This window comes from Chrysemys picta, chromosome 14 (genome assembly GCF_011386835.1).
Source record: "Chrysemys picta bellii isolate R12L10 chromosome 14, ASM1138683v2, whole genome shotgun sequence".
NCBI lineage: Eukaryota > Metazoa > Chordata > Testudines > Emydidae > Chrysemys > Chrysemys picta.
In genome coordinates this window covers 12,515,205-12,538,340 of record NC_088804.1, presented here as the reverse complement: position 1 = coordinate 12,538,340, position 23,136 = coordinate 12,515,205, and the positions used below count along the sequence as shown (strand labels likewise).

At 44.1% G+C, this 23,136-nt stretch overlaps 2 protein-coding genes across 9 annotated transcripts in view; one reads left to right on the top strand and one right to left on the bottom strand.

Annotated features, from left to right (window-relative positions):
- The window catches only part of NFATC3 (nuclear factor of activated T cells 3), a 148,238-nt gene extending 134,957 nt beyond the window's left edge, over positions 1-13,281 (top strand). For 6 of the 8 annotated variants that reach the window (XM_065567595.1, XM_042852298.2, XM_024104092.3 and 3 more), the window contains one exon: positions 8,655-13,281. In XM_065567595.1, the coding sequence (XP_065423667.1) occupies positions 8,655-8,776 (122 nt within the window). In that variant the 3' untranslated portion in view covers positions 8,777-13,281. Of the gene's footprint in view, positions 1-7,295; positions 7,346-8,654 lie in introns of those variants that run through there. The other 2 variants (XM_065567593.1, XM_065567592.1) reach the window with 2 other exon arrangements.
- Positions 2,157-4,726, bottom strand: LOC135975672 (uncharacterized). Its single transcript, XM_065567604.1, has 2 exons — positions 3,721-4,726; positions 2,157-2,726 (listed from the first exon to the last, which is right to left on the bottom strand). Exons 1-2 carry the CDS (start codon positions 4,295-4,297, stop codon positions 2,251-2,253), a joined length of 1,053 nt encoding a protein of 350 aa, XP_065423676.1. The 5' UTR covers positions 4,298-4,726; the 3' UTR covers positions 2,157-2,250.
- Positions 13,282-23,136: the final 9,855 nt, after the last annotated feature.

The following is a 23,136-nucleotide window of genomic DNA, read 5'->3' as shown; positions in this document are numbered from 1 at the left end:
GTCAGCTATCCCACAGTTCCCGCAGTCCCCTCTGCCCATTGGAATTCTGGGTGTAGCCGGCAATGCCTTCTGGGTAACAAAATGAGTCGAGGGTGCTTTTGGGAAACTGTCGTCATCCGTCCATCACTCCCGCCCTCCCTCCCTGAAAGCGCCGGCGGGAAAACAGTTCGCGCGCTTTTCCAGTCATTGACAGCGCGGACGCCACTGTACTCCGAGCATGGAGCCCGCTGCGACCATCGCTGCAGTTGTGGCCGCTCTCAACGTCTCGCAGCTTATCATAAAGGTTTCCCTGAGGCAGATGCAGAAAAGTCAGGCAAGGAGGCTACGGCACCGCGGTGATGTCCTGAAGTCTGAGAGTAGCACAGACCTGTCAGAAAGCAGGCGACCCAGCGCCGAGGACATCACAGTGGCAATAGGTCATGTTGATGCCGTGGAACGGCGATTCTGGGCACGGGAGACAAGCACTGAGTGGTGGGACCGCATAGTGCTGCAGGTCTGGGATGAATCCCAGTGGCTGCGAAACTTTCGCATGCGGAAGGGAACTTTCCTGGAACTTTGTGAGTTGCTGTCCCCTGCCCTGAAGCGCAGTGACACCCGGTTGCGAGCTGCACTGAGTGTACAGAAGCGAGTGGCCATAGCCCTGTGGAAGCTTGCAACGCCAGACAGCTACCGGTCAGTCGCGAACCAGTTTGGGGTGGGCAAATCTACCGTGGGGGTTGTTGTGATGCAAGTAGCGAAGGCAATCGTTGATGTACTGCTGCCAAAGGTAGTGACCCTGGGAAACGTGGAGGCGATCATAGATGGCTTCGCAGCGATGGGATTCCCAAACTGCGGTGGGGCCATAGATGGAACTCACATCCCTATCCTGGCACCGGACCACCAGGCCACCCAGTACATTAACCGAAAGGGATACTTTTCCATGGTGCTGCAAGCACTGGTGGACCACAGGGGACGTTTTACCAACATCTACGTGGGATGGCCGGGCAAGGTTCATGACGCTCGTGTTTTCAGGAACTCTGGTCTGTTTAGACGGCTGCAACAAGGTATTTACTTCCCGGACCACAAAATAACTGTTGGGGATGTGGAGATGCCTATAGTCATCCTCGGGGACCCAGCCTACCCGCTAATGCCCTGGCTCATGAAGCCCTATACTGGCGCCCTGGACACTGAAAAAGAACTCTTCAACTACCGGCTGAGCAAGTGCAGAATGGTGGTGGAGTGTGCTTTTGGCCGTCTCAAGGGGAGATGGAGAAGCTTACTGACTCGCTGTGATCTCAGCGAAACCAATATCCCCATTGTTATAGCAGCTTGCTGTGTGCTCCACAATCTCTGTGAGAGCAAGGGGGAGACCTTTATGGCGGGGTGGGAGGTTGAGGAAAATAGCCTGGCTGGTGATTACTCACAGCCAGACAGCCGGGCGATTAGAAGAGACCAGCGGGAAGCGCTGTGCATCCGGGAGGCTTTGAAAGCAAAGTTCCTGAGTGAGCAGGGTAACCTGTGATTTTATAGTTTGTGTACTGAGAAGCTAAACCTGCCCCCGTTTCTTTACCCAGGTAATGTTGACTATCCTATCCAGTTACATACCCCCTTCACCCCCCCTCCAACACACGTGTCGAAATAAAAATAGTTCTACTTTGTTAAAGCACACCGTTTTCTTTAATACTGTTTTAGCGGGAATTTTTTAAAACTGGGACGCAGACTGTGGTGCGGGGCGGGTCTAGTGTTGTGATGCGAATGCAGCTTCTAAACTCAAGGATTGACAGGCTCCGCTGCGGTGGGATGCTTGTTTCAACGGAGCCTGTCACCCCTCCTGATCGGGACTGTGTGTATGGGAGGTCTATTTGACTTTGTGGCAGGGGGAGGACGGTTACAGATCCCATGCTGTGTGGCTCTGTGATCCTGTCTAAGGACCGGCGCTTAAGATCTGTAACTGCCCTCCCCCGCCACAAAGTCACAGAGCAACCCACCCCCCCCAACATTACATCAAAACAACCTCCCAGACTAACCGGGGCAACTAGTCACTGCATCACTGCACTGTGTATGTGCCCTGCTGCTGTGCCTGCCCCCGACTATGTACCCTGCCAAAGGAGACTGTCCTGTCCAATTTCCAACCCCCTTTCCCCTCCTCCTCCAAAAGAACATGATTGAAACAGTAGTTAACAGAAACGAATTTTTTATTATCAACTACACATGGCATTGGGAGGTGAAACTTGGACGTGGGCTTGTGTCAGGCGGGAAGGAAAGAACTTTTCAAATTTTGGGAAATGAGAGCCTTCTGCTACTAGAGCTCTCTGCAGGGGTGGAGTGAGAGTTAGCAGGGACTCTGCCGCCTCTCCTTCTTTGCACTTTGGGTGAGGTGGGTATGGGACTTGGTGGCGGGGGAGGGCGGTTAGAGATGGACTGCAGCGGGGCTCTGTCCTCCTGCCTCCGTTCCTGCAGAACATCCACAAGGCGCCGGAGCGTGTCCGTTTGCTCCCTCAGTAGTCCAAGCAGCGTTTGAGTCGCCTGCTGGTCTTCCTGCCGCCACCTCTCCTCCCGATCCATGTTGGCTTGGTGCATTCGGGTCAAGTTCTCCCGCCACTGGGTCTGCTGTGCTGCCTGGGCTTGGGAAGAGGCCATAAGCTCAGAGAACATGTCCTCCCGTGTCCTCTTCTTCCTACGCCTAATCCGCGCTAGCCTCTGGGAGTGTGATTCCAGGCTAGGTTGTGAGACAGTCGCAGACGGGGCTGTGGAAATGGGAAAAAGGGAGTGAATTCCTCTGAAAGATAAATGTAGTTGTGAACAAAGAACATAGTCTTTCTCTGTGAACAAGACCATGCACAGCACCTTTCACATGCGCACTCAGCACAAGGTCGAATTCTCGGCCTTCGCATTCTGTGCCTGGGGTCTTGAACAGCACATTTGAGAAGCGAGGCAGCACAACGGAATTTCTGTTGCAGGCAGACATGGTAAGCCGTACACTTGTGGCAGTTTAAAACTTTTATATTACCACTGGCCTCATTTCACATTTAAATCAATGTCAGTCCCTGCTGCCAGCAATCCGGCAAGCGGGAACTCTGCCCCTGTCCCACCCCCTCGCGGCTGTCCCCGGGAATGATCCCTTTCGGCTGCCCCTCTCCCGCCTCCACCGCGTGGCTGCAAACCAGCGGTGACAGTTCTGTAAAGGAACGGGAAAGCAGTCCCAACACTAACATTCCCCTACCTAATTAAAAGCAGGTCACCATGGCCGACATCACCCTGATGAGGATCTCCGAGAGCGACAAAGAGAGAATGCTCCGGGAAAGCCTCCAAAGACCAGGGCCGTATGCCGCCCTGCTGTGCAGAGCAATGATCCCCGAGTACCTGATAATCTCGTGGCGCGGCAACGTGTCGTACTTCGGAGGACCCAATAAGGCCGCTCTCCCCAAGAACCTCATGCAACGGCTTTCAAGTTACCTCCAGGAGAGCTTCATCGAGATGTCCCAGGAGGATTACTGCTCTATCCCCGCACATATAGACCGCATTTTACTGTAGCTGCAGTAGCAGGGAATACACAGTAGAGCGGCTTGTGCAGGACAATCACTGAAAACCGGACATTGCTAGATTTCTTTTCAAAACTTGCACTGCCCCTTACTAAACCGTTAAGCGCCTAGGGCACACTAATCATGAACAACCCATTCTTTTAATTGTTAATATTCCTGTTTTGTTAAAAATAAATGTTTAGATGTTTACAACACTTACTGGCTGATCCTTCACCAGATTCTGTGTCCGGGGTAATGGCTGGGGACGCTTCGTAGGGGATCTCTGTAAGGGTGATGAAGAGATCCTGGCTGTCGGGGAAATCAGCGTTGTGAGATCTGCCAACTGCCTCGCCTTCCTCATCTCCTTCCTCATCTTCCCCGTCCCCTAACATGTCTGAGGAACCGGCCGTGGACAGTATCCCATCCTCAGAGTCCACGGTCACTGGTGGGGTAGTGGTGGCGGCAGCACCGAGGATGGAATGCAGTGCCTCGTAGAAACGGGATGTCTGGGGATGGGATCCGGAGCGTCCGTTTGCCTCTTTGGTCTTCTGGTAGCCTTGTCTCAGCTCCTTGATTTTCACGCGGCACTGCGTTGCATCCCGGCTGTATCCTCTCTCTGCCATGTCTTTAGAGATCTTCTCGTAGATCTTTGCATTCCTTCTTTTGGATCGCAGCTCGGAAAGCACGGACTCATCGCCCCACACAGCGATGAGATCCAAGACTTCACGATCAGTCCATGCTGGGGCTCTCTTTCTATTCCCAGACTGCATGGCCATCACTGCTGGAGAGCTCTGCATCGTTGCCAGTGCTGCTGTGCTCGCCACGATGTCCAGACAGGAAATGAGATTCAAACTGGCCAGACAGGAAAAGGAATTCAAATTCAAATTTTCCCGGGGCTTTTCCTGTGTGGCTGGTCAGAGCATCCGAGCTCGCACTGCTGTCCAGAGCGTCAACAGAGTGGTGCACTGTGGGATAGCTCCCGGAGCTATTAGCGTCGATTTCCATCCACACCTAGCCTAATTCGACATGGCCATGTCGAATTTAGCGCTACTCCCCTCGTCGGGGAGGAGTACAGAAGTCGAATTAAAGAGACCTCTATGTCGAACTAAATAGCATCGCAGTGTGGACGGGTGCAGGGTTAATTCGATTTAACGGCGCTAACTTCGACATAAACGCCTAGTGTAGACCAGGCCTTAGTTATGCTAGACTTTCAATTATTGAGCTTAATAAGCTACCTTGCAAACAAATACAGAAAATTTACTCAAATGGTAAACAGATGCAATAATTAGTGTCTAGTATGGCAGTAGAGAGAGAAGATGGCTGAGATATCTTTTATTGGACCAGCTTCTGTTGGGGAGAAAGAGAAACTTTTGAGCTGCCCAGAGCTCTTCCCCAGGTTTGGGAAAGGTACTCAGAGTGTCACAGCTAAATACAAGATTGAACAGATAGTTTAGCATAAGTAATTAGCACACATTCAAAGTGGTTGGTTAACACCCCTGTAGTCCTAGACAAAAGGGTAGATTAGTGGGTTACAGATTGTTGTAATAAGCCATAAATTCAGCATCCTTATTAAGACCATGCCCTGATCTACACTACAGAGTTAGGTCAATGTAAGGCAGCAAGTGTCTACACTAGAATGGTGTTCCCGCGGATGTAAGATGCCCACTACATAGTTCTAATAACTCCACCTCTACAAGAGGTGTAGCGTTCAGGTCGATGTAATTAGGGCGATGCATTGGCTGAAGAGACACTGCGTTACTTACATCGCCTGTTGATTGTCAGCCCTGCATGAGGGCTGACAGCCCAGAGTCCTGCTGCCACTTCCTAGTGGGGGATGGTGAGGGGCGGGAGAGTCTGAGGATATCAGTTTCATTGCTGGTAGGCTCCCTGCTGTGAAATTGAGCCCAGTACCTGGCTCATAGCTGGGGCTGTCCACCCTGGGGTGGGGGGATGCCAGCTGTGAGCCTTGCATGGCTGTCAGTGTCCCACTTGAGTTGGTGCAATGTGCCTGCTGAGGATGCGCACCACTGTCAGGAGGAGGGTAGTGGACACCAACAGCTGATTTAATTACTGTGGTGGTTGTAGGTTGACATAACTTGTCTACCTAATTTTGTAGTGTAGACGAACCCCATGATTTTTAGTGTCTAGCAGTTACGAATTTAAGCTCCCAGGCTCATCTTTTGAAACTTGTTCAGGTTTCCTTTGAAGATAAGGACTGAGAGGTCAGATAGTGATCGCTTTGTGATAAGTGTTCACCAACAGGTGAAATGGTGTTCTTGCCTTTTATCATTTTCCTGTGCGAGTATGGGAGTATTCATTGTCAGCTTAAGCCGAATTGAATTGCTTAGTGAAGACTGAAACCTGTCTTGGATAATGTTTAGTTTAATCATTGAACAGCAGTTGCTCTACCCAGGTATCTGTATAAAAAACATTCAGCAGTTTTCTACCTTTCACATACTTTAAAATGTCTCTTATTAGAAATACAACAAAAGAAAGTGTGTCACAACTATAGAACTTGTATAGTAAGTTCACACATCCCTCTAGTGCATCAGTGCATACCCGATGCTTCTAGGGGGAAAAATTGTTGAAAGGGACATTTCCTACCTATAATTTTTTTCCATGAGACTCCAAGTTGGAATCACATCCAGAAATCCTACTTTGTTCTGGTTTTAGGTTATGGGTAGGAATCTGACTCCTGCTGATGAAAACTGCTTAGTGAGGATAGGCCGCTTGCTAGCTGAGAGATGCCAAAAGTAGTGCATCAGGTGAGTGAAGGAGCTACCTGATGGACCAGCAGCCCAGTCCCTCCTAGAAAGCAATTTAGAGGAAAAACCTAAACTGACTAATTTTTAGTGGTAATGGCCTCAGGCCTTGGCTACACTTGCAGATTCACAGCGCTGCCACAGCAGCGCTGTGAGGAGCGAGTGTAGTCGCACCGCCAGCACTGCGAGAGCTCTCGCAGCGCTGCAAGTACCCCACCTCTCCGAGGGAAATAGCTTTCCCAGCGCTGCGAGCAAGCGTGCAGCGCTGCAGGCGCTGATTACACTGGCGCTTTACAGCGCTGCGCTCGGGGGGGGGGGGGGTGTTTTTTCACGCCCCTGAGCACAGCAAGTGCAGCACTGTGAATTGCCAGCGTAGCCAAGGCCTTAGTTCAGCCAGGGTGCTTAAAGCATGTGCTTGTCACTAAAGAGGTGTGACTTCAAATTGAGTTCAAGGGGACTACTTACAAACTTAGTTAGATGCTTAACCTTGCTGAATGGGGGTTTTGTCTCTAAAGCTACTCCCAGTGAGGAGTATAGCGGAGGCTAAGGGTATGTCTACACTGCGAAGTTGTCGACAACACTTTTGTCTTTCGCAGGTACTTTAAAAAGCTTCCCCCCCCCCCCCCCCCCGAAAGACAAAAGGCAAGTGGCAGTGTGAAGGTGGCTTTATCAGCAGGAGCACTCTCCTGCCAACAAAGCTAACACCGCTCCCAGGGCTGGAAGTATTTTGTCGACAAAAGTGCCGACAAGGTACTGACAAAGAGCGTTTACACACACTGACGTTTACACACACTGACTTTTAACGACAAGGCTGTGTCGACACAGCCTTGTCGCTAAAAGCTGCATGATGTAGACAAGCCATTAGAGTGCCAGTTTCTAATACCGGTCATGCCAACTTCGTGGTTTATTTTAACATCTAGTATAGTTTTATCGTTACAATTACTCACTAAATTGTTTGGTTTTGTCTGTTTTCCAAAATAAGTATAGTTTGTTTTGTGCTCAGATTTTGTATGCTTTTCCTGTTGTACCCCAGGGTTGGTGTAGCCTTGTCAATCCCAGGATATTGGAGACAAGCTGGATATGGTAATATCTTTTTATTGGACCAATTTTTGTTCGTGAGAGAGACAAGCTTTTGAGCAACACAGCACTCCCAGACCTTATTTTTCCATAGTGACATTTGGAATATTACTAATCCAATATTCTTGTGTTACTGTATTGGTCTGAATTTGTAAGACTTTACTGAAATTTGCCTATTAAAAATAAATATTTCTACAATGGTTTCCAAACCCTGACCTCAGTTATATTATGTAGATTCCTATGGGTCAAAATAACACACCTGACGTTTTCTGATGCTGAGTTTTATGATTATTTCAGTGCTACTGTCTCTGTAAACTAATGTCATACTTTGGAAGTGAACCCTGCTGTTCTTACTAAATTAGAATTCAAAGTGAAGAAAAGCGTTTGAGGAAAGAGAAACTTGTCTAGAGCTCACTATTTTAGAAATGCCATAATTTCAAATTAAAGTTTTGAGAATATTAGTGTCTTAGAAGTAAACTACCATATTCCCTCTCAAACTTTCAATGTAGCAGTCAGTTATATTGGTGCCTATACCATCTTGACGTTGTAGCCCATAAAGCATACTTTTTAATAATTATTTCTATCATAAAAGCAAACAATGTCTTTCTAACAATAGCTTGGAAGCCAGTCTTCCAGTTGAATTTAAGGTTCTGTCTGCTGGGCTTGCATCTTATATCAGCCCCAATCCTTCCATAATATAGAGAGACATATTTGGGGGAAGGGGATTTTTGCTATTAGATGATTAGTTGTAGTAGCTCTCAAACTTAAGAAATGAGAAGAGGAACTGAAATAGATTTACATGCCTGAGAGCATTGACTCAAGTTAAATTCTGAGGAAGTTCTGTAAGTAGAAGTTGGCCTAAGACCCCAAAACTATAGTTAATGTACTTTGAGTTAATTGCTGTCCCTGGTCTGGTGAGGCCTGCAACAGGAACAACTGCATGGGAACACCTGAACTGTACATGCCTATACTGTGCCTCCTGAGTTATTTTTAGTCCCTTATTTCTTTAAGCCACACAGACTTCATTTTTTACAAGTTATTGTCTTAAGGGTGTTTAGGAGCAGTCTGTGGTATGAATGTAGTGATACAAATATGCTTTAATTTTCATTTGTTAATGTTACTGAAGTTCATTTTCTGTTTCACCTTCTGCTACTTACTGACTGCATCTTATTTTATAGGGTTGATAGATTTTTCAAAAGGATATACTAATGAGTATTGCACTTCTGGAAAAAGTAACACCCAGCCATTAGGTTGGTATATTTACAGTAGCTGTCAGTTATAATTGTATAACTTTTTATACTTTCTATTTTTTTAGTGAATGAAATCATAGGAAGAGATATGTCACAGATCTCAGTGTCACATGGAGCAACAGTGGCTGGCCAATCTCCAAATACATGCCCTGGATCTCTGGAGACAGGAATATCTGATGGAGTCTAAAAGCAGCTAAGCGTCCATGAAATCTTTCAAGTTTTCTCTGAATATTTCTTCTTCATCCCCTTCTTTTACACTCACTGTGCTTCCAACTCTTGTGGCCTTTTATAAACTGGAACAATGGATCCTTGCATAGCCCTTTTAGTGGGTTACATTTGCTGTAGACAGAGTATTTCTAATTCTAGTTTCTCGAGTGCTGTAAAAAATGACTGAGTAAATGGACACCAAGAAGCAAGACAAGATATTTTAACCGTTTTAAAAATTACAAATGAGCTTTGCTGTTTTACATTTAAATAGAATACTTTTATATATTGTAAGTGCTTAAAATGTGTGGAGATGTTAGTTTTGCTCTTCTAATAATATTCACAGTACTGAATGTGGAGAAAAATTTAATACACCTCTTCAGTGTGCTGCTTTCCCTTAGAAGAAGTAGTAGAATTGTAATTGACAGTTTTGTACACCTTTGGTCATTCTGAACAGCCTTTAAGCTTATATTGTTTGAAAGATAACTTTTTATAATGAAATCTTCCAGAGGCAAAAAAACAAACAAACCTGTCATCTTAAGCCAATGCCTTGGAAGCCATTGTGTATAAAAATACTTTAGTGTTTTCTTTCTTTGATTCATAGGAAGCCAAGCCAAATGTAGATCTGCACTTCTTTATAAACTGAAAATGTTATTTGATAGGCTGCAAAGAGACCATTCCATCATGGAAGTGTTGGGATAGAAATGACATTCCAAAATTTAACTTTTATAACTATATGGATAATCTTCCTGTACTTTGTTAGCACAGGCTCCTTACTAAAATAGCTTTTTCATAGAAACTATACATTTGTAGTCAAATTTGAAAAACTAGGATTTTGATGTAAAGAACCTTAATTTCAAAGCCATGTTAGATAAGGGGGAATTTTGATATTTGCAGAGGATTTAAGTGTGTTATCACTATGAAATACACCAGTCTTCAGTAGCTCTAATATTTTCCATGCAGTAAATCATTTGCTTACATCCCTATTCTATATCTGCATCTGCCTAAATCCTGCCACTTTGACATTGCAGTTTCTTAAATTTGAACTATGAACATTTATCTGCTAAAAAGAAACTTACTGTGAGTGAGTGCTTTAAAGGAAATACATTTGAGTAATTTGTAGGGTTACCATATTTCCACAAGCAAAAAAGAGGACACTGGGGGGGGGGGGAGGAGCCCTGCTCTAGCCCTGCCCCCATCCACTCCCTCCCACCCCCGGTCCTTGTCCCCTGACTGCCCCCTCCTGAGAACCCCCTGTGACCCTACCTGTCCCCTGACTGCCCCGACTCTTATCCACACCCCTGTCCCCAGAGACTCCCATGCCCTATCCAACTGCTCCCTGCCCCCTGACAGGACCCCCAGAACTCCTGACCCATCCAACCCCCTCTGCTACCTGCCTGCCTCAATCCCTCTCCACACCCCTGCCCCCCTGACAGCCCGTTCAGAACCCCAGGCCCATCTAACTCCCCCTGCTCCCTGTCCCAACCCCTCTCCACACTCCTGCCCTCGTGACAGCCCCCCCAGAACCCCAGGCCCATCTAACCCCCCCTGCTCCCTGTCCCAACCCCTCTCCACACCCCTGCCCTCCTGACAGCCCTCCCCCCAAACTCCCAACCCATCCACCACCCCCCCCCCACCCCCGACCAGGGCCGGCTTTAAAGAGCCCAGGAATCGGGCTGCGCTCCGGCCGGAGGTGCTCAGCCGGGGCTGGGCCGGCGCGCTCAGCCAGAACCAGGGCTGGCGCTGCTGGGGCCTGGGCCGGGCTGGGGGTGCTCGGCCGGAACTGGGGCCGCCGCCCTGGGGCTGCTGGGCGCTGCTCGGCCAGGGCCGCGCCTCCCCGGAGCTCTCCTCCTCGCGCTGCCTGCCCGCCCCAGCTTACCTGCTGCTGCTTCCCACCTGCCCCTGCTTCTTTTCAGACTTCCCGCGAAGATTTGAGTCGCAGGAAGCAGGGGAGGGGGAGGAGCAGGTGGGCAGAGTGTTCAGGGGAGTGGAGGAGGGGGAAGACAGCTGCGGGGCCGGACAGTGTGGTAAGGCTGCAGGGGATGGGGGGAGCCGGGAAGGGGTTTTGGGTGCCCAGCGGCGCTTGGCTGTTGCTTTTCTGTCTATAAATAGCTGACCGGGGGGAAACCCTGGACATTTTTAGATTTTTAAAAATCCCCCCTGGATGGCTATTTATAGACCGAAAAGCCGGACATGTCCGGGGAAATCCGGACATATGGTTGCCCTAGTAATTTGCCCATAGTTAATGGTAAATTTATAAAGCAGAATTTATGTCAGAGGAAAATAGTGTATGAGACAATGACTGTGGTATTAATCCCTTAAAATTTGTATGAAATGATGCATTTTCTTACCCACTTCATCAGATAGTAATGTTTACACAACATGGCTTTTAAAACCTCAGGCCTCTGATTAAAAACCTCGCAGAGGATCTGAAACTGCTTATTTAGGCCATGTTAAGTATTTCCCAAGAGGCTGTAGTTTACAGACCTGTCTGATGTGGAACATACAGGGTATCCAAAAAATGAGAGAGATTCATATATAGCAAAATAAGATCAGAAGTACACTTTCATACTTGAAATTGTTTTTAGTCCAGATTTCTGTTCTTCTGTTGAAATAACCATTATTAATTCTGGTTACAATGAAAAGCAAATACATTCAACTTCGATTATAAGGGGATGATAACATTGAATTAGTTCAGATATTTGAGGGTATTTTCATTGCAATCAATACATGTACAGGGCATGCCCTTGTTTTGGAGACATGAAGCTGTTTTGTCTATATATGTTCTTAAGTTACAGTAACACAAAGTCTTAAATGGACTCCATTATTGAGGTCATTAGGAATAAAAACCCACTATAGTAAATATCGGTGTTGTGGTGGCACATGTATTGGCAGAGTAGCAGGGGGACGTTTACATAGAACCTCTTGCATATGAAATACCAATGTGCGCTACATGTTTAGATGTAATGTTCTAGCAATACTGTTAAAGGATATAAACTATATCTTTGTATTTGTTGGATCATGGAGCTTTAGAAAAAGACATACATTTGAAAAGTTGGTGGAAATGGAACTTCCTTCTAAGCAAACATGCATTTTAAAAAACATCTGGGACTACCATGGTGGTAAATTTTAGGTATTATTTTTCAAATCAGTTTATGGTAAGGCCACTATACAGATAGATTCATTTCTGACAAACTATGTATTCTGGGAAGCTAAGCATCCTTTCAGTTAATGTACTGTACATTAGTGTAAGTGTCTCTCAAAATAGTTATTTTGGCAGTTCTATCATTTGAAAATTGTCCCTCAGGTGCTTCTTTAGTTACTATCCCTACTCACATTAACTGTAAACATGCTAAAACACTGAAGTGTTCAGAAATACAGCTAGTTACGTTTTTATAACACTCTTTAAATCACTGTAAGCTGTGTCACTGTCTTTAGGTTGTGTGCTGGTGCAAGGTGTGTTCCAGTTTTCATTTCATGTACCGGGTCTGTTGAATTAATCAATGTGTGTGGGAGGACTCTAATTTTGAGCTTTTCATACTTGTGTGGGTTTTGTGCTCCTAACGACTGGTACAGCCTCTTCTCCTTGCAAGTCCTTTGAATGAGTAGCTGGAATTCATACTGTACCTAAAATATGCGAGCCCATACAATCCAGAGTTGCTATGCACTAAATCTTCTGATGCCTTTAAATACCTTGATGCCTGTAGACCTAGAAATGCTTTCCTATTTAAATAAATATAGCTTTTGGATACTAAAACAGTTTTTGTATTTGCCTTGTAAAAGCTTCAGTACAAGGGTCTTAATTTTATTTTGGCTTGTGTGGTACTGTAAAGACTGTTAAAAGCACACAATCTTCATTGGACTATGCAAATTTAATTTTACAACAATACCTTGTGACTTGATAATTTGTTGGCATCCACTTTCTTGCCCTTCCTCAGTCCCTGCTTTCCATACTTATGTTTAGATTTTAAACATTAAGGAAAGCCTTAACAGTAGTCTGTCTTCTATGGAGGATCAATGTTGAGAATAAAGATTGAGAAGTATTTGGCACATTAGATGTGGGCCATGAAAAAGTAACTTAAGTTCCTGAATTTAACCACAAACCTGGCAATCAGACTTCCTCTATTAAATCTTACAATTATATCAGTGGAACTGCCATCCTTTGTAAACCAAAGAGAAAAATGACAATTTTGTTCTGATGCAAACAAAGCTTTGAAACTCTATTTTTGATACACATAGTGGATGTCATTCCTTGAGGTTTGGAAATTGTTCAAATTAAAGTTTTATATTTAAAAATATGGGACAATAAACATTGACTAAAGATTAAGTTCTAGATGTTTACAGAGCCTTGTATTGTAATTTCATGTACATTTTGTATTTTAAACATTTTGTAAGTTATGATTGCAGTGCTATTTGAGAAATACAAAGGGAAGAACTTGTATTTTAGGCTCTCTTAAATCATAGTGTTGAAATAAATAAGAAAATACATAATGTGTCACTGTTTATTGAAATCCATCACCTATGTAGGAGTAAAGTAAAATTGTGTTTAATCCAGTAGTCTTACACTGCTGAACAGCTGTGTTGCGCTATTTGGGGTACCAAATGTATGATGCTTGTTAATATCCCCAAATGGCTGCATATTTTGGTACAAACTAGCCCTGGACTGAAATGGCAATACTCTTGCAGTTCAGAATGAATTAGCCTTGGTAAAGCATAATGGGAGAGTACACAAACTGCTACTAATTACTTAAGCGCTTGAGTATCAAGCTCACCCATTTACAATGAAATACTAGTCACTATTGTATATTTTTTTTCTCCATGGTAAACAGTAATCTTCATTCATAAAATTATAGCCTTATTTGCTGTCATTAGAGGCTAGATGCTTTCTTCAGTATTTTATCAAAAGGTGGTGAATATTCAATTTCATGCATCAGTTCTAGCTTTTGTGCCTCTCTTCCTCCCCCTCTAATCTCTCAACTCCTGATTCCACAGCCACAAAAAAAAACACTTGGTTGCATGTAAGGATATTAGAATTGGACTAAGAATGCCAAATGAACATACATCCAGCATATTAAAGTGAGCTGAATTGTTTTTTCACATTTGCTTTATATTTCCCCTCACCCTTGTACAACATTGTTTATCAGTACTGAACCTGCTCAGTGCTTGCTGCCCTCACTGATCTATTGCAGTCACAAACTGCAGACTTCAGTCCTCATACATGTTTGATTCCTCTGATTTTGGTTTCATCCAGAAATCTGATTACTCCTGAATTTATACCAAAGAGAAGCCAAATGTTGCCATGCAGGATGCAAAGAGGTGATTGACAGAGGGTGGGTGGGGCAATAGTAGAGCATCTGAAAACCTGAAGAGCCCAGGACTAGGCTAAAATCAGCCTTCATTGTGTAAACACTAACAGTTGCTTCAACAAGGGGCGAGAAGCAGTTCCATGGACAGCATGGAAGTGTTCCAAAGATGACAGTTTGAGAACCACAGTTAAAATATTCCTAGACCTTGTGGAAGTCTGTATCTAAATGACAGACACTGCACTAGCCCCTGTTGTATACCCAGTTTCATTATACTGCAGAGGTGCTTGTGTTACTGTGGTGACAAATGCAGTATAAAAACTAAAATGTAGTAATGTCAAAAGCTCAACGGTATTTCTACAAGATGTCCCAACCTGCACATTAATACTGTCACACATTTAGATTTTTAGGAATTTTAAGGAATTCAAGTTAGTGAGTGAAATTTACTTCACTCGAAAAAAGTGACTAATCAACCAATATGTGATTATTTTTCCAAGCTTCTGTAGTCCATCTGCACTGCTTGCACTGTGGATTCAGGCTTCTGGAGCTCTGTTACTACAGATCCAATCACCCCTACCCCTGTTGTAGTCCTTGGAACTGGTGCTTGTGATTCCTTTCCCCATTGTAGAGGTAAGATGCTTTCCCTACTGTGCACAGGGTTCAGATCCAGTCCTAATGGAGAGCTTAAATAATGCAGTGATTTTGTGCATCAATCCAAGAACTAATCAACTTGTCCTTCACCTTCCAAGAAATCAGTGTAGCATAAGTCAGAACCTCAGTAAGGCTACTGATTTTGAAAAGACTGATCTCTTCCAAGCAACTTAATGAGCTACAAAAAGATTAATTAGTTATGAACTCTGTTTTCTAGGTGCCTAGGAGATATGGATTTAATATAATTTCACATATGATCTCAGTTAAACAAATTCCAAATTTAGGCTAGATCTATAGCAGCAGTAGGCAACCTTTCCGAAGTGGTGTGCCGAGTCTTCATTGTTTCGCATGCTGGTAATACATTAACGTTTTTTAGAAAGTCTCTCTCGCTCTCTATTATCTAAACTATTATTGAATGTAAAGTAAACAAGGTTTTCAAAATGTTTAAGAAGCTTCATTTAAAATTAAATTAAAATGCTGATTTTTATGCTGCCAACCTGGTGTTCTGTTCACCTAGGCTGGCAGCGGGGCCAGCAGCTGGGACCCCAGACTGGGGGGGGGAAATTCAGGGGTGCAGGGCAGAGGGATGGGGGTGGGGGGAGTTCAGGGATCAGGGCAGAGGAGCGGGGGTGGGTGGAGGTGCAGGGCAGAAGGCTGGGGGTGTGGGGGGCGGTCAGGGCAGTGGGGAGGTTCAGGGCAGAAGGCTGGGTGTGTGTGGGGGAGGGTCAGGGCAGAGGGCTGGGGTGCTCAGGGCAGGGGGCTGGAAGGGATATGCCCTGTTCCACCCCCAGCTCCTGTCCCTACCTCTTCTCTGCCTCCTCTATGGAGCAGGGAGCACACTGCCACTCGTCCCCCTCCCCCTTGCAAGGGCAATCAGCTGATCGGTGCAGAGAGAGGAGGAGGAGGGGCAGGAAAGTACCATGCTGGGGGAAGAAGCTGGGGAGGAGGGAAAGCTTGGCTGCTGCAGGACCAAGCTTCTGCCTCCTACCCCTGCAGGGGGGAGCAGTGGGTGGGGGGGCTGAGTGGGGCTCAGGACCTTGGCAGTGTGCCACTCAAAATTGGCTTGCGTGTCATGTTTGGCATGCATGCCGTAGGTTGCCGACCCCTGATCTATAGTCTTTGTTTGGCAATGGTGCACCTGTCCAGGTGGGGCAGGCAAGGATCTCAATCCCATGGCACTGTGAAAGCATTGATCAATTTAATAATCACCTATTCAGAGTGTGACCTGTTTATCTTTACTGATAGTCCCTATTTATAGACCAGAAATGCTGGCCACTGTGCCAGTGATGTAATTATATAGGAGATTTACTAAATATAGTGCTTGATGTTTGAACACTACTCCACCTTTTCCCTACTATAATTATCAGGTATGTAATTAGTGTACAGTAACACTAATATCGATCAATGCTTTGTAGCTACTTCGAGAAAAGAAGTGGAGACTGACAGGATATGAGACAAGGTGGGTGAGGTAATATCTTTTATTGGATCAAGCTTTCAAACTTACACAGAGCTCTTCTTCAAGTGACTAAAAAGAGCTCTGTGGAAACATCTCTCTCCTCACCACCAGAAATTGGTCCCACCTTGTCTCTAATATCCTGGGACACCACAGCACCATTGCATACAGCTATGATTTAAGACAGCTGAAGACTGATTCATTAAGGGGTTAGAGAATACATACTCCAGCCAGGGGAAAACCTTGAGGACTCAAGCTAACACCTACACCTATTTTCACATCTGTTCCATGTCCTGTGGGGTAGTTAGACCCAAATTTTATTCCAGGCATCCTGAAAATGGCATTGCTGTGAAAGGATCATTTTGTCCTTCCACATAACTAGACAGAGGTGGCAACTCTGCTGAGGAAAGTCCCTTTACCAGAAGTTTGGGTTTTTTCTATGACCCAAGATCTGGAGCAATGATAGCGAAAGGGAGGCCCTTCTATACCAGGACAACAGCAATGGCACACTTATGATGTGGCACCCTCTCCGAGAGCACCAGGCCTGGGCTCCTCAGCGGAGGGAGAAAAACAGCATGCCATGGGGCACTAAGTGGACACTTCCTTCTCTCCCTGAACCGGCTCAAAAAAAAAAAAAAAAAAAAAGTTACTCATTGCTTGTGCACTGAACTGAGCAGGGGACCCTTCTCACTGCCATGGGCACCACTGACTCTGCTTTAATCATTTTTAATGTGGACATTCATTCCTCTCACCTTACTGGCTACTCACTCCCTCCCTTGCTAGCCTCTCTGCTCCTGATTCAAAGCCCATCTCTCCTATCTTCCTCTCACTGTATAATACTTTTTAAGGCACATACTTGTTCTCCAATCCTTATCCTGATTACTTTGTATGTTGTAGCTCTTTGCTCAAGCTCTCATCTTTATATTTAGCTCTTCAGGGAATGGACCACCTTTGGAAAGCTCCTAGTACAAGGATATTAAAATGTTAACTATGTGATGAAGTGCTGGATTACACAAATTAACACTCAAGCTTTCTAGCAGAGTGTAGCAGAAAGCAGTGATGAGCCGAATTTCTTGCTATGGTTAAACTGAAGAGTACTTGAGACTCCAACAGGTACCTGATGGTGACTTCGCTGATTGAATTTAGCATTGAACCCTGTTGTCTGATTCATAACCCACTTTCCACCCTTTGTCAGTGGTTTGACACCACAACCCCTTTTAACTTTGTAATGCATGAATTTTCATCTGTTAAGAAGAGATGGGAAACTTTTACATGCTCCTAGTGCGCTCCCATATGAAAGGTTACAAAGGTGTGATGGCTAAGAACTGGCAGTTTCTAAAATATTTCAGTTTAAAATACAAATTCATAATAGTTTTAGTCAAGCAAATGTGACTATCTTAAAAGATAATTTCCTGTGTACACTCACATACAGAGATGCTATGAGCTTCCTATCCACCTTTCAGTTAGCTGATTTGTAGAATTTAGCTTTTTCCCCATTCTATTTCCTATTTTAGGCATTAAGTGCAAGAACAACGCAGGGAGACTATAGCACTAGCTATTCTAGGATTGTCCTTGAAGGAGGTACTGGTTATTAATTTCTGACAGTGCTTACCCAACTCATTTCTGTTGCAAAGAATGATGCAACAAAAATACTGTAGCCTTAGTTAATCCCTACCAAACAGCAATAGAGCTAAACTTGACACAGTAGAGTTGCAGTGAAGATTTCCTCCTGCTCTTTCAGCAGATTCTGGCTGTATAGGAGAGCTTGTGATGCTTACTTGTTCATTTTTACATTGACTATCTTTAGCTACTGTTTGGAAACACTGTCACAGTAGCGACATCTGCTGGAAAGGTCTGGGACAACAAGATATTTGTAGTCAATACTCCCTACTATTGATGGGAACAGGAATAGGAAAAAAAATCTTAAGTAAAATCACTCTCTAAATGAAGGTGTCAAACACTTAGCAAAGTTATATGTCCCTTGCCTGTAATATGCAAAGATGAGGCAGTGTACCACATGCATTCATTTCCATCATTCTGCTTTAGGGTGACCAGACAGCAAGTGTGAAAAATTGGGACGGGGGGTGGGGTAATAGGAGCCTATATAAGAAAAAGCCCCAAATATTGGGACTGTCCCTATAAAATCGGGACATCTGGTCACCCTATTCTACTTCTACCAGAGACATGTATACAGCTTTACTTATAGGAGAGAAAGTATACTTAATAATTCACCTCAGAATGCTCAGAATTGGGACTTTCCAACATGAAAACATTTGAAAGATTTGCAGCTCTGCATTAAACATAACTAAACTAAAATCAAATGTCATGTTTCAGGGCTTCATGTAGTCACCTGAAAACATCAGGAAGCATCCCTCCTCTACCCACAGATACACAACAAACTGGTTAAATGGGAGTGGGGACTTCCTCTGAAGCATTAGAGATTGGCCAGAGCTGGAGATAAGACACTGAAAAAGGTGGACCAGTTCCCTGAGGTGGTAGAGAATCCTCTGTAGATACCTGGCTGGAGTGTCTTACTCACATGCTCAGGGTCTAACTGAGCACAAGAGCTGGGAGTAAGGGAGGAATTTCCCCCAAATTCAGATTGGCAGGGAGTTGGAGGTAGGAGGGGGACGGGAGGGATTGCCTTCCGCTGTAGGGCATTGTTTGCCTGCTGGGATCATCTCACTTACTCAGTTCTCTGCTTCTGGCAGTGGTAGCACTCTGGTCTCTTCTGTTTGCTGCCTATGACACAGTTTAGTTTCCTGAGGACTGAAATGTTTTGATCTATCGGGGTGAAATCTAATGCTCTGGGATATACAAGAGGTCAGCCTAGATGAGCTGATGGTTTCTTCTGGCCTTAACCTCTATGAAACCTCTCCTCTGACTTTTAAAAATCGGGATTATAAAAAGGAGGGAAGATGAAGGGTAAATCTAGTTGCGTACCAAGCATTTTCATTCTTTGGCTCACTATATTTGGTTCTGGGCTGTGTCCCTTCTCTTCCCTTTCTAGCATTTAACCTGCATGTGTCTAATTAAAGACAGCATAACAAGTGTAGAAAAAAGCTTAAGAAATAATTTAAAAGCTAGGCACGTCTAAAGATGCACTGACAAGTCAAAGAAGCAATACTTTGGGCCTCGGTCTCCTCACACCAGTCTTGCTCTGGTGTAACTGCACTGACTTCAATGGCGTTACGCATGAGCTACACCCCACTAGATATGAGAGCAGAATTGGGACTTTCCAACATGAAAACATTTGAAAGATTTGGTTACAGGGCCCCAGGGCTCAGAGCCTCTGTGCGTGTTCTCACAGCCATGAAACTCTTGAAAAGGTGGATAGTAAAGCGGGGGGTGGGAGAAAATAACTAAGATGTAAAGATCCTAAAAACTGGGGTAAATGCAAGGTAACAGCATGCTCTGGCGCAAAAAACCCTAACAAAACGAGCTGACTAAATGCCTTTCCAGCTTCTTTGAAAGTTACTTTTACAAGAAAATAGAAAGCACATTCGTGAATGCATGCACCCTTCCCCAGCAACAGTAGATCCCAGCAGACCCTAACCCTAACCCTATCCCTGCACAGCTTGAGAGGGCTGAGGAGTTTCCAGGTCTGGAGGATTAGTTTGAAGACACAAAGAAAGTAAATTCTGGCATTAAGGCTTCTACCGTAAGGGGCAGCTTTTAGACCCAATTTAATTTCCCTTGAAGAGTAGTGATTTAAATTCTCATTTATTATAAAGCAAATAACTTAATTATATCAAAAAAATTGAACACAAATGCCATGCAAAGACATTCAGGTGCTGTAGGCACTTAGTAAATTAACCATGGACCTGGTATCAGTGAAGAACCTCGATTTGATAATGAAAAACCAATTAAGGGATGTAAAGTGGGGCGGAGGCTGGAAATGAACAGAAAAGGGGTGGCCTATAGCCGTAGTTCAGATGAAGAGGAATAGGGCAAAAGGATGCCTTGGTATCGATATATGCTGAAGACTGGCTCCCAGCAGATCAGGGATGGAAGTTCGTAATGCTTTAAAGACCAAGTCTTGCGTGGCTGTGGGGACTTTTGTTTTGAGAAGACTCCTGCCCCTTACATTGAAAGGTGGATTCCAGCAAGCAATACTCTCATTGCAGTAGGTTCCTATCACTTGCCTAATCACCAGTTTTATACACACCCTAGCTGCTTTGTTAACCAGCCTTCGGTTTTGTTTCTAATTGTACTAATACATTTTTATCCTCCCACTCTCACTCCTACTCCTTCCTACCACTTTGCTTTTAATCACACGAGAAGGAAACCGCTCTGTGCCTTGCCACTTGTTGATCAAATATTACAGAAAGGGACCTAGTTTTCAAAGGAAAGCAGTGAAATATGTGCAACTCAAAAAGGGGGGGGGGGGAGCAGCACTAGCAACGCCAAACAGAGTCTTCTGTGGGATGAATATGATGTGATACTAGAAGCTGGACCTCACCTGGAAAGAGTAGTGGGAAGAGGTGAGAAATATTTCTAGAGTTCAAGATTCTAGGTCAGTTGGGTGAGAGATGATTAACTTGGAAGGGCCTTTCTTGTAACAGGCTCTGAATAACTCAAAAAGGCAAGGAACGGGAGTTTCCAGAAGGCTGCTGAGAAGGACACTGTACCTAATGAATGTAGAAACTAATGAAGTACATTACATTACTTCATTTAGTAATTTAGCTCAACCAACTTTCCCTCTGCACCCCATACCCTCCCCAAATATCTAACTACAAAGCCTGGCAGCTCTCAACTACCAGTGGACAAATTCATCTTTTTATGTCCCTGAGCTAAATTTCCTAGCACACTGACCATGAGACCAACAGATGTACAGATACCAAGAGTAAAGTTGGTCGAGTGCTGAATTTACCAGATTGCAGAACTTAATCCAATCTAGAACATCATTTATGGCATTTCTATGGTATGAAATGTCATGGCTGCATTCCTGAGTGTAATATAATGTGCCACATTGGACATGATCAACTCCAGCTTGAACTAACCTGAAAAATTTAGGATCAGGGTAGCTTGGATATCTGGGCATTCTCCCACTAACGTGAAGATTGTAGATTGCTCCTAGTGTTGTAAATTCCCTGCAAGTCTTTCCTGAATTGATCAATGAACGTGTCCATTAATCTTCCTTCACAATACGTCTAAAGAAAATGTGAATCAGGGTTGGTATTCATACTGGCCACAATGGCTAAACTATGACATGAGTGCTATGGAGATTCTCTCTAAATGAATCAACTGCTTTTAAATCTTTTCTCATTTTATATTTTTAGATAGAAAATGCTGCAGGTATTGCATCAGAGCAGGCTTATTTTCATTATGCAAAAAGCAGAAGACATTGCTATAACTTGCTACAGAGCACTGGTTTTCTACTCTTTTACTAAGTGAGCTAGAATTCATTGATAGTTTGGTGTAATGAGAGGCATGTAATAGCTAGAGAGGGGTGAACAATTTATTCAATGAATTTGAGCCCCTCTTTCGGATCTTAAGAAGTCTGTGGGTGTTGTGCTTTACAAATATGTTATTTAATTTACTGAATGCACCAAGTGCTTCGGCAAATATATTTAATGTATGAGTGACTCACAAATCATCTATTGTGACTGTTAGAACAGCTGCAGTTCACAGTGGTGTGTGATTGGCTAAGTTCACAAGGTATTGTTTCTGCTCCCTGTTTAAATGATTGTCACACATTGTTTAGCCTTCTGGTGCAAAAATGTGTGGCTCCCTACTCTGACACTTTCTGTTCCCATGAACAAAAATTTGCTCATAAAACGTTAATGGGAAGTGAATAAAAGCAGTCAGGGGGAAGAGGAGGGGTGACTGTTGGCAAATATTGCCTTGGAGTATTAGCTGGGCTGTAGTCATAGCAGGAGTGTAAGTCATTGGACCAGTACGACAAATAAGGCAATGTTGAAAATGCATTAAATGCTTCTGAGAGAGGTTTTTTTTTTTAGAATATGAAAAAAGCAGCTATGCCAGGAATGTCACCATCATCTGAGGTCACATCAGATGATTGGCTGAAGATATAATAGAAAAGTTGCATGAATAATCAGAGAAAAAGCGCATGAACAATAGAGCAACAGGGGATCCACCACTGACCAGTTACTGGGTTGAACAACATGAGGATGTGTATAGAGGTGTATATTTATGACTGGCAGCCGTGTGTCACTAAGAGTTTGAAATGTTGACTGGCTAAACATAAACCCCTTGATACCAGTCCAGCTCCTGAAATGACAAGGATAAAGATACCAGAGAATGATGAGGTTTCATTAGCTAGAAGTGGAAAGGAAAGAGGACTCAAAAGTCAGCCAGCAAAATTTGGTTATCGGACTGATTAAATAGTCACCTATTTCAGTACTGCAATACTACAGAAGTGTAACCTCTATTCTTAGCTTATGGTGAAGAGCAGAAAAAACTATTATAAACCCTGATGCCAACATTACTGGTTAGAAAGCACAAAGGGCGAATTATTTTTGGATAAATAACTGAGCTAAAGATGACATTGGCCAGTAAATATTTTCTCTTTTACTCCTCTGTGCCATTTTTCTCCCCACATTTTATTTTAGAATATTGAAACTGAAATCTATTGCCTCACCAAATCCTTTTCCTCTAGCACCACTACTGTGCATCAGTTACATACACATGCATCTGTTACAGGTTCTATATTTTTCAACTAGTACATAGATTAACAGTAGTATCAGTTGGTTAAACTTGGGTTTAACTTTTGAGTGAAAGGATGCAGTCTAACTGCTGTAGCAGTACAATATTGAGTGACATCCCAAATATTTAGATGGTAACTAAATCCTTCATAAACCAAGTATCAAGACTGAAATTAAAATGGCCACTACATTCTCCTTCTACTCAACCAATTAAAATCTGGTTACTAGAACCCGACTGTACTTATTTCCCACCCATCTTGGGCCAGCG

What these genes read in the sequence shown, in the direction of transcription:
- LOC135975672 (XM_065567604.1), bottom strand. Translation starts at nt 4,297, where the DNA reads ATGCAGAGCTCTCCAGCAGTGATGGCCATGCAGTCTGGGAATAGAAAG. An exon ending in ATCTGGTGAAGGATCAGCCA is followed by an intron (nt 2,727 to 3,720) that starts GTAAGTGTTGTA and finishes CCATTTCCACAG; the next exon opens with CCCCGTCTGCGACTGTCTCA.